Raw genomic sequence first — 14788 nt, 5'->3', positions numbered from 1 at the left:
AAGTGGATTGAAAGTACTGTATAATTCCTCAATCGATCGATCTATTTTATATATATAGATAATGTGTAATTTATAAAATGTGACTTTACATTCTTTTAATTTTTATTGAATATATGTTTTTAATGAATTTTCATTACAAATAGACAAAAATGTATTTTATTTTAGAATATTGTTATATTAGTATTTTTTATTATGTGCTTTATAGTATTAAAATATATTTTTACAAAATAATACACTAGATACTAATATATTTATACATGTTCAATAAAAAAAAATTTAGTGCTTGTAACGTCATCTAATGGAACTATCAGAACTAAAAAATTTGCAAATGATTGCAGCGTTACCTAAACGGCATATAGCAGAACTAAAAAATTTGCAGGCGATTGCAGCGTTACCTAAACGACATATAGCGGAACTAAAAAACTTGCAGGCGATTGCAGCGTTATTTAAACGGCACATAGCGGAACTTAAAAATTTGCAGGCGATTGCAGCGTTACTTAAACGGCATATAGTGGAACTAAAAAATTTTTAAGCGATCGCAGCGTTACTCAAACGGCATATAGCGGAACTAAAAAATTTGCAGGCGACAGCAGCGTCACCCAAACGGCATATAGCGGAACTAAAATACTTGCAGGCGATCGCAGCGTCACCCAAACAGCATATAGCGGAACTAAAAAATTTGCAGGCGATCGCAGCGTTATTTAAACGGCATATAGCGGAACTAAAAAATTTGCAGGCGATCGCAGCGTTATTTAAACGGCATATAGCGGAACTAAAAAATTTGCAGGCGATCGCAGCGTTATTTAAACGACATATAGCGGAACTAAAAAATTTCCAGGCGATCGCAGCGTTATTTAAACGGCATATAGCGGAACTAAAAAATTTCCAGGCGATCGCAGCGTTCCCCAAACGGTATATAGCGGAACTAAAAAATTTGCGGACGATTATAATTGATTATAACGTCGTTTAACCTAAAAGAGATCGCAGCTGGTCACAATTGAGAAACATAACCTATATGTCTTTGATTTTATAAACATTGTTATATTTTGGCAGTCATGAATAAATGGAGTAACATACGTAATTATTGAAAACAGAGCGTCTGCAAATTTATTTCAGAAAAATCGCAATGTCCATTCAATTTTTAAACATCACCCGGTCATTGACAACTGCCGCAAGATCCAAACGGCGTGTTGTTGTAACCGGAATAGGGGTTGTGTGTCCTTTAGGAGTCGGCACGCAAAACGCCTGGAAGGCTCTCATTAATTCTGAGTGCGGAATCACGAAACTTTCCGAACCGGATTACGACAAGCTACCATGTAAAGTAGGTGAGCAATTTGTAATATTGCACATTTTGTAGCAAATATATATTGAAATTTGTCTTATGTTTGTATGTATGATATTCTGTATAATATAAATAAATATTACCAATTATATAAAAACAATATGTATCAATTATATCAAGTAATTTATAAACTTTGAATTATAATTATAATTAACATCACTTGGATGTGACTGCTAATTATTAAATAACAATTCATATTCAATAGCTGCATTGGTGCCAAAAGGAAATGCTCCTCGCGAACTCAACATTGACTCTCACTTTACGAAAAGTGAACTACGTACCATGTGTCCAGCTACTGCATATGCGCTGATAGCTTCAGAAGAAGCACTCATAGATGCAAAATGGAAACCAAATGATGAAAATGACAAACGTGACACCGGAGTATCAGTAGGAATTGGTATGATAGACCTAGTGGATGTTTGCATGACGTATGAAGCTCTGAAAAAAGGATACAGCAAAGTCAGTCCATTTTTTGTACCAAGAATATTACCAAATATGGCTGCTGGTCAGATCAGTATTAAATATGGCTTTCGAGGACCAAATCACTCGGTGTCAACTGCATGCGCAACGGGTGCGCACGCTATCGGTAATTAAATTCGCAGAAACAGAAAAGGCTCTTTCACGTACGCTTACCATCAGTTGCACCTGAACTAACACATTGCATTCTTTAGGTGACGCATTCCGCTTTATTCGCGGCGGCGAAACGAGCGTTATGGTGTGCGGCGGTGCGGAGGCATGCATCAGTCCATTAGCCATTGCCGCATTCTGCCGCTTGCGTGCACTAAGCATCGCACGGAACGACACACCGGAAGAAGCGTCACGGCCGTTCGACCGCGATCGTGACGGTTTTGTGATGGGCGAAGGCGCTGCGATCCTAGTGCTAGAAGAGTTGAATCACGCGCTCGCCCGGAACGTACCTATCTATGCCGAGGTGCTGGGTTATGGCCTGTCCGGCGACGCGTCACATATTACGGCACCCAGCGAGGACGGCATCGGCGCGCTGCTCGCCATGGACCGAACGGTGAAGGACGCTGGCATCGAGAGTTCGGAAGTGACGTTCGTGAACGCTCATGCAACGTCAACGCCGTTGGGCGATACGATCGAGGTTAAAGCGATCGAGTCGTTGATGGGCGAGCACAGCAAAAACGTGACGGTGGCGAGCACCAAGGGAGCGCATGGCCATCTGCTGGGAGCCGCCGGTAATCTAGAAGCTGCCTTCACAATCTTGGCGATCAAGGAAGGCATCATACCACCTACGTTGAATCTGCACAACTTGGACATGGAGACACGTTTAAACTTTACGCCGCATACAAAAGCAAAGTGGAACACGACGACGCGTCGAACGGCTCTGAAGAACGCATTTGGTTTTGGTGGGACAAACGCATGTTTGTGCTTTACACAGTACGTAAATTGAGCTAGTTGAAAACTATCGCGATACGCGCAGTGCTAACGTGAAATCATTTATTAATAATTCTTCGAAAAATATCGATTTGAAAATGTGTGAAGGCACTCAAAACGACAACTAAAATACATAGAGCAACTGTGTTCCTTGATATTTTCGTTGCTCAATTCGTACAAAGGAGGAGACTTATTCTTAGGTAAGATTTATGCATACATAACATACGAAACGAGATAAAAGCCCGAGATAGACAAATTCGGTCGACGAATTGAATCTTACACAACTGATTATCAGTTGATGGCGGCTTAAATATTTTTAATAACTTTTATGCAACATACAATATATGTAAATACGATTTACGACAAAGATATTTTTTATATAGAATGTTTTTACACTGTGTGTAACGAAAGTTTTCCACAGAGAGGGGGTGTACATCAGAATATAATAAAATATATGTATATATATATATATATTATATTGGAATGTTCATTTAATATTAACAACATTCATTTAATTAAGATTCTGATAATTTTCCATCGCATTTCTACAATATGGACGCGAATCCATGTAATCAGATCGCGTAAACAATCTTGAAAATGAAAATTTTCAAGAAAATACAATACTCATCATGTACGCGGTAATCATAGGAGTGCTTGTAACAACTGTAACAACTTGTATACTGCACACAGTGGAATCGGATCTACTATATTCCACAGCCAAGACATATTTATACAAAATATCTACGTTTGCTTCAATTGTACAGGTTTATGCAATCAAATTCAATAGTCCTGCGGTTCGATTTGCGTTCCGTATTCCTCTTAAAGAACCGATTACTTGCTTATCCGATTTGAAATCAACTACTTTAATTTTGGTATCTTTTTCTATTTATCAAATAATATCAAAATCTTTTTCCTCTGCTTGCAGAGATTAAATAAATTTTATACCGTTTTTCTGCTTTCTTAACATTTTCCTAATTCTATTTCACGTCAGAAGATCGACTTCGAATGACAAAAGTAGTTTGAAAGACATATATTTCGTTCTATGAGAAAATAATCTCGATTAACGCTTCTGATAATAGTAAAGTAAGATAATAGTAAAATAATAAATAGATAGTAAAGAAAATTAAATAGGGATCATCTAACGCAGTGATGGATATAGATATAATATTTGAGGCACCTTTTTTAATTCACAGTACAGCACAGTTTACGTCGATGTAAATTTGCATCGACATGAATATTTAGCATCATTATTTGTTAACGCGATGTTATTTATCGCCCAGTGGGTCGATTTCTAGGGAAAGATCTGGCGAATGAAAATCGAGATCAGTCTTTCATAGAACAAAGTATATTGTGTTCGTGTCTCGCTATTAACAGTAAACCAATATAAAAAAATTCAGAAACATTGTATTGTATCGAGTTATCCAGTAGGAATTTTTCACTGAAGAATAAAAAGTCGTTTCTGATGATTGCACAACATAGCAAAACGTTCTTTAAGCGTTTGTCGGAGTTCTTGCCGGCGTTTTTTCACAAATTCTTCACGCATTCGCGATTTGAATTCTAACACTTCCTCGATAGGGATGTAACTCTTTTTGTCATCATCGTCGTCGCCGTCGTCGTCGTCGTAATTAGAGGAATAGGAATCCTGGAAACAAAATAATTGATTAATAATTACCGCATCGAATTCAAGCGAGTCTTCCTGCGGGGCAAACGGAAACTAAAATATTTCTGCATTTTATACACATTTTATTTAATTTACCTTTAACATTTGCGTAAGTGTCGGATAACCACTTCCCTCCATTAACAAATAGATGCTAGAACTGGAATGATTAAGTTTAACGTGACAAGAACCTTCGTGATCGCAACATTCGTTGCACGCCACTTCGGAACCCTCCGGTGTGCTGGGAAGAGAAGAGCTACTGATGTTGTGTTCGGAAGAATATCCGTAATCCTGGGACGACTGCTCACTGGAGAAGTGTTTCTTTATCCCCATCCTCGTCAAAAACCACAAGTCAGCATATTTGGACTTTGTTATCCAATCTAACTTCTGTCTCACGGAATCTTTGCAGTTATTCTCGTAATGCCATTCACTGTCACTAATCTTTTTACCTTCCTTGAAACAATAAAATAAAAATGTTTTATTTTTTCTTTTTTTTTTTAAGGGTACATTTACGAGATGGACAAATGGTGCTGTTACCTTACACGAATCGCAAGTATCCGACGAATCCTCCTGAGGTAATTGTTTCGGAGATATACTACTTTGTTTCGATTGACTTATGCTAAATGTCACTTTCGCTTCTACAGCACTGTTTTTAACTGTTGCCTTCTGTACACTTGTCGTCTTTTTCACAGGGAATGTTAGTTCTGCTTTACTCTGCGATTGGGATATACTACATGTTTTTGGTTTCTTTAAACAGTCTGAACATTTACACGTTGGTGGACCTTTATTTTTTGGATCTAGGACCTGCAACTGAGATCAAAAAAATGCTATACAAAAATGCACATGTGCGTAAGACACAAGAAGCTAGATAAGTCTCATGTATACCTTATGCCGATTGATGTTTTGCTTTGTTGGCTTTGATTCCGTACATATACAGAGAGATTTGCTTTTTTTTTCACTTGAACACTATGACAAAACACAACTTTGATAAATGTGTAGATAAATATATTAATGTTATTTCTTATATGAGCTACAAGTATATAAATACATTTTTTTTAAAGAAATATATACAACATACGTCACAGGAATTTTCCTTCTCTTCTGTTTCGTAACGACGTTCCTTCTTTTTTTTCCGTTTTAGCCGTAACTTTTCGCGCCTCTGTTGCTTCACTATTTCTTCCCTAGTAAGTTCTTTGTACAATAGTTCTAATTGAGAAATACCTTGTTTCACCTCAACTGCCATCTACACAAGAAAAAATACTTGATTTTGCTGTAGCATGATAAAGTGTATAAACGTAGATTTTTTTTAATCCTTTGTAGTTTCTCAAGCCGGGATATTCGGGGCAATCACTCACCGCTCACTTGCCGCGCAAAACTAATAAGATCAACGAAAGGTATGCCGTCAAAATCGATTCAAGATTGCAAAACTAAGAACAAAAGGTTAAAATAAAAACGAAATACTTAATATTAGCTTATTCGTTGAAATTAATTCGGACCGCAAAGGATTAATACACTGCTGTTGGTAAAAATCAGAACAAAAAAAATATTACAAGAGAAAAAAGGCAATAAGAACCGGAAATCGAATCGAAACGTATGTTGTTATTTTTCTTCGTATTTTCTTGTTAATAAATTAGATATTTTTGCACACCCACATCCGCGCGTTGGTTCTTATTGCCTGCTTTTCTCTTTTCGTATTTTGTATTGTTACAAAACCATTCGTTATTGTAAAAATCAGAACGCATACATAAAAATAGCTTGGCGTTCTGATTTTTATGACCAGTATTGTAACAATATTTTGTCATAAAAATCTTATTACCTGAAAGTTTCTAGATAATGCGTCTATCGCGACAGCAGCTAATACTTTACACACGGTCTCCTCTTCCTTCAGTCGTCGATAAACTCTGTGCAATTTTTCCGCAACACATATACCTAAACAGGTAAGCACCTCCTCTTGAGCGACCTCCAACGTTTTCGCATGGCGCTCCCTGAAATTAAATGTTTTTCACTATTTCTTAGAGAAGACTACATAAAAGGATTTACTTCTGGGCATTAGTACCTTCCCATGACCTCTGGCTGCGCACGGCCAATAAGGGTGCCGATATACTCAGTGATGGCTGGTAAGTGAACATGATGCTCGTTGATACAACGCTTAATTCCGGAATATAAAACTGGTACGTAACCTTTTTCTTTTGTAGGTTCTGGTTCTCGTGTCAGAAGCGATGATGCCAACAATACTTTATTGCGGCACTCACCACAAAATCTGGTAAAATGGTTTTACCGTGTTATAAAACTATTAAAATAATTCTACATCAAGATAATGAAGTTGTACCTGTGTTTACGTAGGTAAGTATCTAAAGTATCATCAAGTGTATCTGTCTCTATTAAAGCCAACTCCTGTTGACACGGTAACGCCATGCAGTCCCATACTTCCTTCCACGCGTTTGGTGGTGGTCGCATTCGTTGGATTTCCAGAGAATGCAATACACATCGCCGAGACTTTCTATTTCTTGGCTGATTTTCTACTAAATTATTTAATCTAGCACTGTAAGGAAGCAAATAATAATAATTATTTTGCATATACATCTCTAATATTATTGTCTATTATTTCCATACCTATGTCCATGCAATATTGTACAAAGCAGCTGAGGTGATTTTAATACTTCCTCCTTTATAGAAACCACACCATCAGTAGAAATAACCAGTGGATCCAATGCAGATTGTCCCGATTTACTCAAGTCACTAAACCTTTTTTCAACACTAAACCCACAAAACCCTTTTCTGTCATTTACCGATATTCATCATTAAGCATTATTCTAGGAAAAAGAAGCACTTACCTTCTTCGACAACCGATACATGGTTCTGCCTGGACCAAGATGGCAAGCATACTTTTCCAAGGAACTTTAAACGACGCCTGAAGCTCTTCTTTCGTCAGCAATACGTATTTTTTCTTAAATTCTTCCCATTCTTTACCACGAGTTAAAGGACCATCACTGATTACTCGTAAACCTTTTATATCCAAAACCATCTAAGAAGAAACAAATAACACTTTAAAGTTATACAATGACTGATACTTCGACATTCAATTTCTTGTCCCATATATAACCAAGGCTTTTAATGATAATAAAATCGACAAACAGTGTAATGTATTGCTAAATAAAACTTCCAATCTCTTATAGGTTAAGAGTTGATGACAATACAAACGTTGAAATGAAGAAAGTACAACTATCTATAAAGAAAACATGATATATATTCGAGTATAAGCAAAAATCATGTCATCTTATCACAGTGGGCGACGACGTTGCTGAACGTTGCTTTGGATTGGGACAATCGGCGATCGATTCATTGAAACAATTCACGTTCTCCCGATCAACCGTAAAGACTAGTATCTCCGTCTTTTCATTTTTATTCCCTATAACGTCTAATATTCTTTATTTGTTAGGTTAAACATGCCGGGCGTCATTACATAAGACAATATCGGACCCCAAGAATCGCCGGTTGGGACTTACCGGAAGGATAATGTAAAGCGCTAACGCTCACCGTCAATTCGTCGTCGACATATAATAGCATTTGGTTGCTCGACAGCTCCACTGGGTCATCGTCCCGCTGAACGTCCAACAATTTCGCCATCGTTTCTCGCCTCGGTATGATCCGGGTTCTATGATCTTTTTCTGTTTCAGACGCCGGCTGCTTCTATGCTCGCTTTGATTGCTCTTCCTTTTTCAGGGTCTGATGAATGTTTTTACACGAATACTGTGACACATTGAGGCTCTCCAGAGCACGGATTCTTCGTAGGAAATTTAACACAACTCAAACAAAGTTTAGAGCTAGAATACATTTACCTTTACTTACTGCTGTGTGTACCGCTCTCTACTTCCGTCTCGTATGTTAACATTTTTTATAACAACGTGTTATCCTCGTTTTGTATTCTTGCTTTTAAAATCTCTGATCCTTTGCAATTGTGTTTCCCAAAATTCCTAGAATTTTAAGGAGAAAGGATATTTTCAGAAATTAATCTTTGCAGGAATACTTTTTTAGTTTAAGGCACTGAAAAGGGTATTTATTGTGATATTTCATATTGGTCCACAAATTAGCTTGATAAAAGCATTAAACATTAATTTTAAATGGTATAAAACAATAAATTACATTAGCTTCTGCATATCTCGAAAAGTTATACACACAAATAAGTAAAAAAGAAGTAATTTTAAATCTTTGAGACTTCTGGCGGCAAGTATGAATTTGTTTGAAGTATTACATATACGAAAACAAAAAATTTATACTATTATAAAAAGATTTTATAATTTTATATACATTATAGCCATACATTATATAGCCACTCGCGCCCTGATATTTTTTCTCTATTCCCTTCTTTCTAATAATTCCTATCAGTACATACTGATTCTCCATATGTGAGAACAATGTACTAAAATTTTCGTACACTTTAAGTATCTCGAACCAGAGATCGGTGTACAAATTTAACTGTCTCACGTAGACTAACAAATTAATTTCTTTAAGAAAAATTATAATTTCGCACTAACATTCCGCGACGGCTCTCTATGCCTTTCTATTATATTAATTGATTGTTATCATTTGAGCCATTCCTTTATATGTGTTAAATTGTTTTATATACATTATTGTTTAAATATTATGGATTATTGTGAGATAATAATGAATTGATTATCAATTAAAAATTACTTCAGTTTTTACAGCAGAATATTTTTGCGATCCTTTTCTTATTGGCTGTGTTCTAAAATTCATTAACAATGAATATTGAAACGCAGTCGTAATTGTCATTGCACTTTTTTTCTGCACTCATATAACTTGGTAATCGCACATGATAAGCGCGATATATGAGAGCGCTGTAAAAGAAGTACGCAAGATTAGACGAATATGACCGCAAAAATACAAATACTCTATTGTACCGACCTGTAAATATTTTTTGTAATAATTACTTTTTCACTTAATTAAATTTAATTCTACAGCTAATATATACACAAAAGTTTGATACAAATAATAAACAATCTAAAAAATAGATGAAAATTCTGTTCATTTTGTAACTTGTTACCGTTTAGAAGCTCTCAAAATTTTTATCTATAATCAATAAATTTAATATTAAATAATTTTAATATTAAATATATTTTTCGATAAATTTACATATACTGTGTACGACCAAACCATAAGATTCCTATATTTTAATTATTATAAAAAATAAATCTTAATAAATTTTTTCACTGACTGAATTTCATCTGCATTTCGCGAAGACTAGATTGTCTTAGATAATCACTTAAGCGGTCGCTGGAGCGCAGTCTCTGTCCTTGCTCCACCAGTGTTCAAGCTTTGTGTAAACTTTCGGTGCAGCGGAATTATAATGTAGCGCCTCGCAGATGCGACAGTAGTGCTTGGACATGCTGCCGAAGTAGCCGTGCTCGTTAATCACCCGGTAGCGAACGCGCCACTCGTGATACTTGAGGTAATGCTCATCGTCGCGGTCCAGATACCTGAGATAGTCGGCGAGCGCGTTTGCGCCAGCGAAATCGTCCGTATGAAGAAAGGAGTGCGGCGGCAACAATCGCCGGCAGTCTTCCCGCGACGCTCCCATTATTATCGGGACTGCGAATTTGTTGTACGCTTGCCAGAACACCTTCTCCGTCAAGTATTCCCGGCAATTGGAGTTCTCAAACGACAGATAGAACTTGTACGCGTTCAGGGCGGCGCAGTCACGGTCGAAGTGACCTGGACAGACGGTGCTGTTGCCATTCAGGCATCTTCCGAGGACGTCGAGGTCGTCGCGGAGCGACGATTTCAGCGCCTTCACGTAAGACCATCGTCCGTTACGACCACCGCAATTGCTGCCCATTACGGCGACCAGTTTGGTCTTCGAAGTCCCCACGACGGCGTCTCGACTCGAGACATCGCTGGAAATTCGCACCGTTCGTCCGTAAGGAACCGGTACGTCGCTGTCCATGCGATAGGACATCGACCAGTTGAACAGACCGTCGTAATCAGACAATTTCTGACGGTTGTGCAAAAATGTATGGAATGGCGATTCATCCGTCAGGAAGATCCACCATTGATCCACACGGCTTCTCACCGGTAGTTCCGACGGGCTCTTCGTACGATGCAAGTGGAACACCACGGCGTCTGCTTGATGCAGATCCTTCTCGTCATAACTCAGTATGCAATCCCGCACTGAACACTGGTCCCACGGCGAAAACCTAAAATATATTATGTTATAAATTTTCGTCGAAGTTTTTACTGCGAAAATAAGACATATTTTGGATCAGCATTGATACAAGTTTCAGATATAAACTACAGAACATTAAAGTTGATAAAGCACACTTGTTGAATGTGAAGCGTCTGATGTGTCTGCGCTCCAGAAATGAACCATGCTTCCAGATCAGGATTAAATAGCTTCCGTTAGTGGCATTGGAGTCTGGCGGTGGACTTCCTTCAGGCGCTAGAAGCCATTTCCCGAGTGCAGATATATTCCTTACCTAATAGCAAGTTTTCATTAGAAACAAGTCACAATACTTGTCTAAAACTTTCAAAGTGTCGTTGTTGCAACAATTTTTTTCTTATTAGAATCTGACATAAAATAAAATAACATTTAATAGCAAAATTTAAAACTATGAAGCGCGTTTTTAAAGTAAAGTCCGATCAACAATTAAAAAAAAATTTAATTATTAAAATAAAGACGAAAATAATTTATTTATGACTTACTTATCAATAATAACTCAGTTTGCAAAAACAATATAAGAGAAGAGTGAGGTGCATTTTACCTGTTCATTGGTGAAGCCTCTTTCCAGAAGATGCGCGTCCAAAGTTGTCATTTTCATCAACTGTTCGTTAAGTATCTTTGAACGAAAGAAAAACTTCCACCATTCAGGATTACCAAGTTTTTCTTTTTCTTCTTTTGTTATGGATGTCTGTCCATTTTTAAAAACGGGAGATCTTCTGTCAGAAGTAAAAAAGATTGGAGCCAGTAACAACTTACAGAAAATTGTAATTGTCACAGTGATGAGCAGAACGAATGCAAGACGCCGGAATTGTGAAAACTTGAGCATAATGCACGCTGGCTGGCGTTCATTCTATACTGAATGTACGTTGCATGACTACTAACTGGAGTAGACCAAACCTTCAGGTTTTATCTCCACAGTCCATAATATCTTTCAGCCTTTCTGTCATAAGTTTGCGGTAAGTTGCACTAAAACAGAAAACTTGACGATAGAAATTGTGATCCAAAGGTGTTTCTTTCACGTTAAACATAAAATACTATACTAATAAACATAAAAGAATATGTAAATAGAACCACTTTTTGATCTTTTAATTACAAAAAAATTTTGTTTTGTTTTGTTTTTATATCCGATTTTGTGATAATAATTCCACAAAAAAATTAAATTTAATCAAATGTGTTTTCTATAATTTTATCTCAATTGCTGCAATTTCTAGAGTGTTAAACTGCTAATCAAAAGTAGAACTATTAACATCTCTTACTGAATTAATATTTTATTTTCGTAATTACGAAATAATTTTTTCTTTGCAATATGAACCATATATTACTTAATTAACTTTGTTGATTTTCAATTAATCCATGAAATAAACTTTACACTAAATATCGAACGAAGCTAGATAGTGGACAAAAATAAAATTGCATCGTTAAGTGTTAAAAAGTAAATGAAATTACAAAAGGTGATTCACGTTGATATACGTTCTGCCTATCACGTTTCCATTCGCAAATAAAGGTACGGCAGATGCCGATAACTACTTATCAGATATCGAATTTCGCAAGGAGAAAAGGAAAATGAATCCGCGCGGATGATCGAAAGTAGAAGGAAAACAGCGGGTGCACTCTCGGTACAGCAAAGATACACATCGTCGCGCGACTGACCGTTGATCCCGATTGTCTTGGTTAGCCAAGCGTGACTAGCGTCCTCCGCTCTAGACGTCACTCACTGTCACCGGCTACTATATCAGCTGGTAGACACCTTTCAAATGTAAATGTAAACTTCACACGCGCGATTGCTTATCAATTGCATTTATCAATCAAAGCACTTCTCGTTCAGCTGAACTGGGCACAAAAAGGGACGAAAGTCCGAGATTAACATGGCTCATAAAGACTGTACCTTCTCTGGCATTAATTTTGTAGATATGTTCACGTTGTCACTTTACAGATAGAGCAAGTGGACAGATTGCAGTAGCCAAAATCCTACACTGATTTCTATAGAAAGTCCTAAATATAAAAATTTTTCAGGCGACAAAACTCGATTATGGCTTATTTATTAAAATTAATTCATCGATTAAAAGTTTACAAAAATTAAATAGCAATATAAGAAAAGAATATAATACAAAATACTTTACAAAATACCTGTTGATTAGAGAAGTTTCTTTCCAGAAGATGCACATGAAAAATTATTTTCGCCAACTATTTATAAAGCAGGAATCCATTCTAGTCGGTGTAGAAACACCAGAACTAATCTTGCAGATTTCACTTTTTCCGCTTATTATACTTTTTTTAAACTTCACGTTACGGTAAAACTTTTTGCACAGATGTCGACGCACTTCCAATAAAAACTATAAATGACGCTAAATTTATATTTAGAAAAGGCATGCGACTTTGAGTTTCTGAAAGTTTCACAAACCTTTCAATTTATTGAAATAATGATTTAATCTTTTTTCCGACAAGATTTGATTAACAAGATATCATTTCTCGTGATCCTTTCCCTACTCGATTCTTTCTCCTAACGAATTTTTATTTGCGTAATACTTCATTGATTTAATCGAATGTGTTACGATATTGCAATTTTATTTTTACGCGTACATACAATAGCGCGTGATATCATTACATAATTTGATTTATCAAGCTATGAAACAACGCATGTTATGTTCGCGCCTCGTTCGCTATTCGTCCGAAGTGTGTCTGAACAACAACCATTTGCTTGCCTAGCAAATCGACATTTGCGGACCAGCCCCCACCGCCCCGGCCCGAAGAGCCCCCAAAAAAATTATTTAACATTTAAAGTAACCCGGGGCGGCGTGTAACGCATAAAATCGTGAAAGACTAGGTACTAATTCTACTATCAAAGAACATAAACGGAATGAGAAGTATCAACAAGCTACGTTTCATTTTCTGGCTGATTAAGGCTACGTTCGGTTTTGGTTGTGCGTTGATGGATATTTTGATTTCGATCGTGTCATCCGGACAATCTATAGTGACACTAAAATCTAATTGTCTTCGCGTTTCGATCTCCTTGTCCCACGATCAATCTTTTTAATTTCAATTTAGGAATCTCAGGAATTTTTTGGCGCACGCACTTCTAAGTATTATATAATTACAAAATATGTACTCATATCAGTTGCTACATTATACGACAAATGCAAATTTATAAATGTATGTAGGTTCATATATCGCGATTTGTATATAATTTTCAAAGCTAAGCAGTTTTATTTTTCCTAGTGAATATCTTTGCCATTCTAAGGTTACGTTCGAAAACGTTACTCTTGAATCACACTGACTCCCCTTGCTTTTTCGGCGAGTGGTTTCGTGGCACACTGGTGGTACTCATTCAACGTTTTCGAACGATTCACCCGAATGCACATTAAGTACCACTAACGTGTTTCCGAACGGTTATTGTGTGTTGGTATGCACACAGTGTGTTTCCGAACGCAACCTAAGATTGGTTTTATTTGGAGCGATAATTTTAAAAGCTACAAATGGGAAAGACAGAAATTTCGAAAGCGAATTTAATTATTAGTCGTCAGATTCAACATAATCGGGATTCGTTAAAATACGCGAACATGTTAACAAGTGTTAAAAATGGTCCCCTTGTAACGTTTACAGACTTTTTCCTTAAATCCGCCATTGTTCCCATGCTTTCGGTCACAACGCTTATAAAACTTTAACGCAGCCATCAATTTACTGGCAATTCACCTGATATCCATTTTGTAACTTCCCACTTTGTAACTTTTTCTCTTAAGGTGGAATTCCAAACCAAATTCCTTGTTACACCCCCAATCGCAGTGTTGCCGCATGAGACATGAGCAACAACCTGTAAAATCAACATGTCGTGACGTGCTAAAACTTACTAACTGCAATAAGCCATCTTAAATCAGAAAACATGAGATTGGGGGCGCTATTTCTCATGGTTTATGATTTTTCATTAAATTGTAAATCAAAAGGTTCTAATCACGATGCCGTTGAATCGTCTGATCTGTAAAATGGAGATATGACGACTCGGTCCAATATTTATCAGCATTCATAGGATTCGTAATTACTAGCAGTAGCTAGTTGAACTCTCGCAATGTTTCTAGTTTATCAAATAACTTTCTAATGCAAAAAGAATGCGAGAAGATTTATAAATCATCTCACAGGTATACACAAAATGGAATCAAACTGA

The 14788-nt window shown here is 36.8% G+C and overlaps 3 protein-coding genes and 2 long non-coding RNA genes across 13 annotated transcripts; 3 read left to right on the top strand and 2 right to left on the bottom strand.

Annotated features, from left to right (window-relative positions):
• Positions 1 to 791: 791 nt before the first annotated feature.
• LOC105678541 (3-oxoacyl-[acyl-carrier-protein] synthase, mitochondrial) lies at positions 792 to 3212 on the top strand. 2 transcript variants are annotated; one of them, XM_012377994.2, is made up of 3 exons: positions 792 to 1325; positions 1548 to 1928; positions 2014 to 3212. In XM_012377994.2, the coding sequence occupies exons 1-3, from the start codon at positions 1127 to 1129 to the stop codon at positions 2754 to 2756; spliced, it is 1323 nt and encodes a 440-aa protein (XP_012233417.1). In that variant the 5' UTR covers positions 792 to 1126; the 3' UTR covers positions 2757 to 3212. The 2 variants fall into 2 exon arrangements, with proteins under 2 accessions (XP_012233417.1, XP_067215586.1); XM_067359485.1 differs by having other exon boundaries at positions 1180 to 1321.
• Positions 3200 to 8240, bottom strand: LOC105678539 (gametogenetin-binding protein 2-like). Of its 5 annotated transcripts, none has more exons than XM_012377980.2 (12): positions 7904 to 8036; positions 7682 to 7815; positions 7232 to 7422; positions 7011 to 7154; positions 6727 to 6939; positions 6454 to 6657; positions 6214 to 6382; positions 5476 to 5640; positions 5283 to 5363; positions 4935 to 5207; positions 4497 to 4850; positions 3200 to 4382 (listed from the first exon to the last, which is right to left on the bottom strand). In XM_012377980.2, exons 1-12 carry the CDS (start codon positions 8022 to 8024, stop codon positions 4176 to 4178), a joined length of 2256 nt encoding a protein of 751 aa, XP_012233403.1. In that variant the 5' UTR covers positions 8025 to 8036; the 3' UTR covers positions 3200 to 4175. The 5 variants fall into 5 exon arrangements, with proteins under 5 accessions (XP_012233403.1, XP_067215566.1, XP_012233404.1 ...); XM_067359465.1 differs by having other exon boundaries at positions 7682 to 7806; positions 7904 to 8035; XM_012377983.2 differs by having other exon boundaries at positions 4125 to 4382; positions 4589 to 4850.
• LOC137001161 (uncharacterized) lies at positions 5112 to 5976 on the top strand. Its single transcript, XR_010891286.1, has 2 exons — positions 5112 to 5242; positions 5718 to 5976. It is a non-coding gene; the product is annotated as an uncharacterized lncRNA (long non-coding RNA).
• Positions 7422 to 9488, top strand: LOC137001152 (uncharacterized). The gene is made up of 2 exons (XR_010891276.1): positions 7422 to 7769; positions 7837 to 9488. It is a non-coding gene; the product is annotated as an uncharacterized lncRNA (long non-coding RNA).
• On the bottom strand, positions 8247 to 14785 carry LOC105678540 (4-galactosyl-N-acetylglucosaminide 3-alpha-L-fucosyltransferase FUT6-like). Of its 4 annotated transcripts, none has more exons than XM_067359484.1 (4): positions 11174 to 12731; positions 10734 to 10888; positions 9631 to 10609; positions 8247 to 8371 (listed from the first exon to the last, which is right to left on the bottom strand). In XM_067359484.1, the coding sequence occupies exons 1-3, from the start codon at positions 11456 to 11458 to the stop codon at positions 9679 to 9681; spliced, it is 1371 nt and encodes a 456-aa protein (XP_067215585.1). In that variant the 5' UTR covers positions 11459 to 12731; the 3' UTR covers positions 8247 to 8371; positions 9631 to 9678. The 4 variants fall into 4 exon arrangements, with proteins under 4 accessions (XP_067215585.1, XP_067215584.1, XP_012233408.2 ...); XM_067359483.1 differs by lacking the exon at positions 8247 to 8371 and adding an exon at positions 12760 to 14785 and having other exon boundaries at positions 9512 to 10609; positions 11174 to 11598; XM_012377985.2 differs by lacking the exon at positions 8247 to 8371 and having other exon boundaries at positions 9512 to 10609; positions 11174 to 11598; positions 12079 to 12731.
• Positions 14786 to 14788: the final 3 nt, after the last annotated feature.

The sequence above is a fragment of the Linepithema humile genome, chromosome 7 (genome assembly GCF_040581485.1).
Source record: "Linepithema humile isolate Giens D197 chromosome 7, Lhum_UNIL_v1.0, whole genome shotgun sequence".
Taxonomy (NCBI): Eukaryota; Metazoa; Arthropoda; class Insecta; order Hymenoptera; family Formicidae; genus Linepithema; species Linepithema humile.
This window is presented reverse-complemented; position numbering and strand designations above follow the sequence as displayed.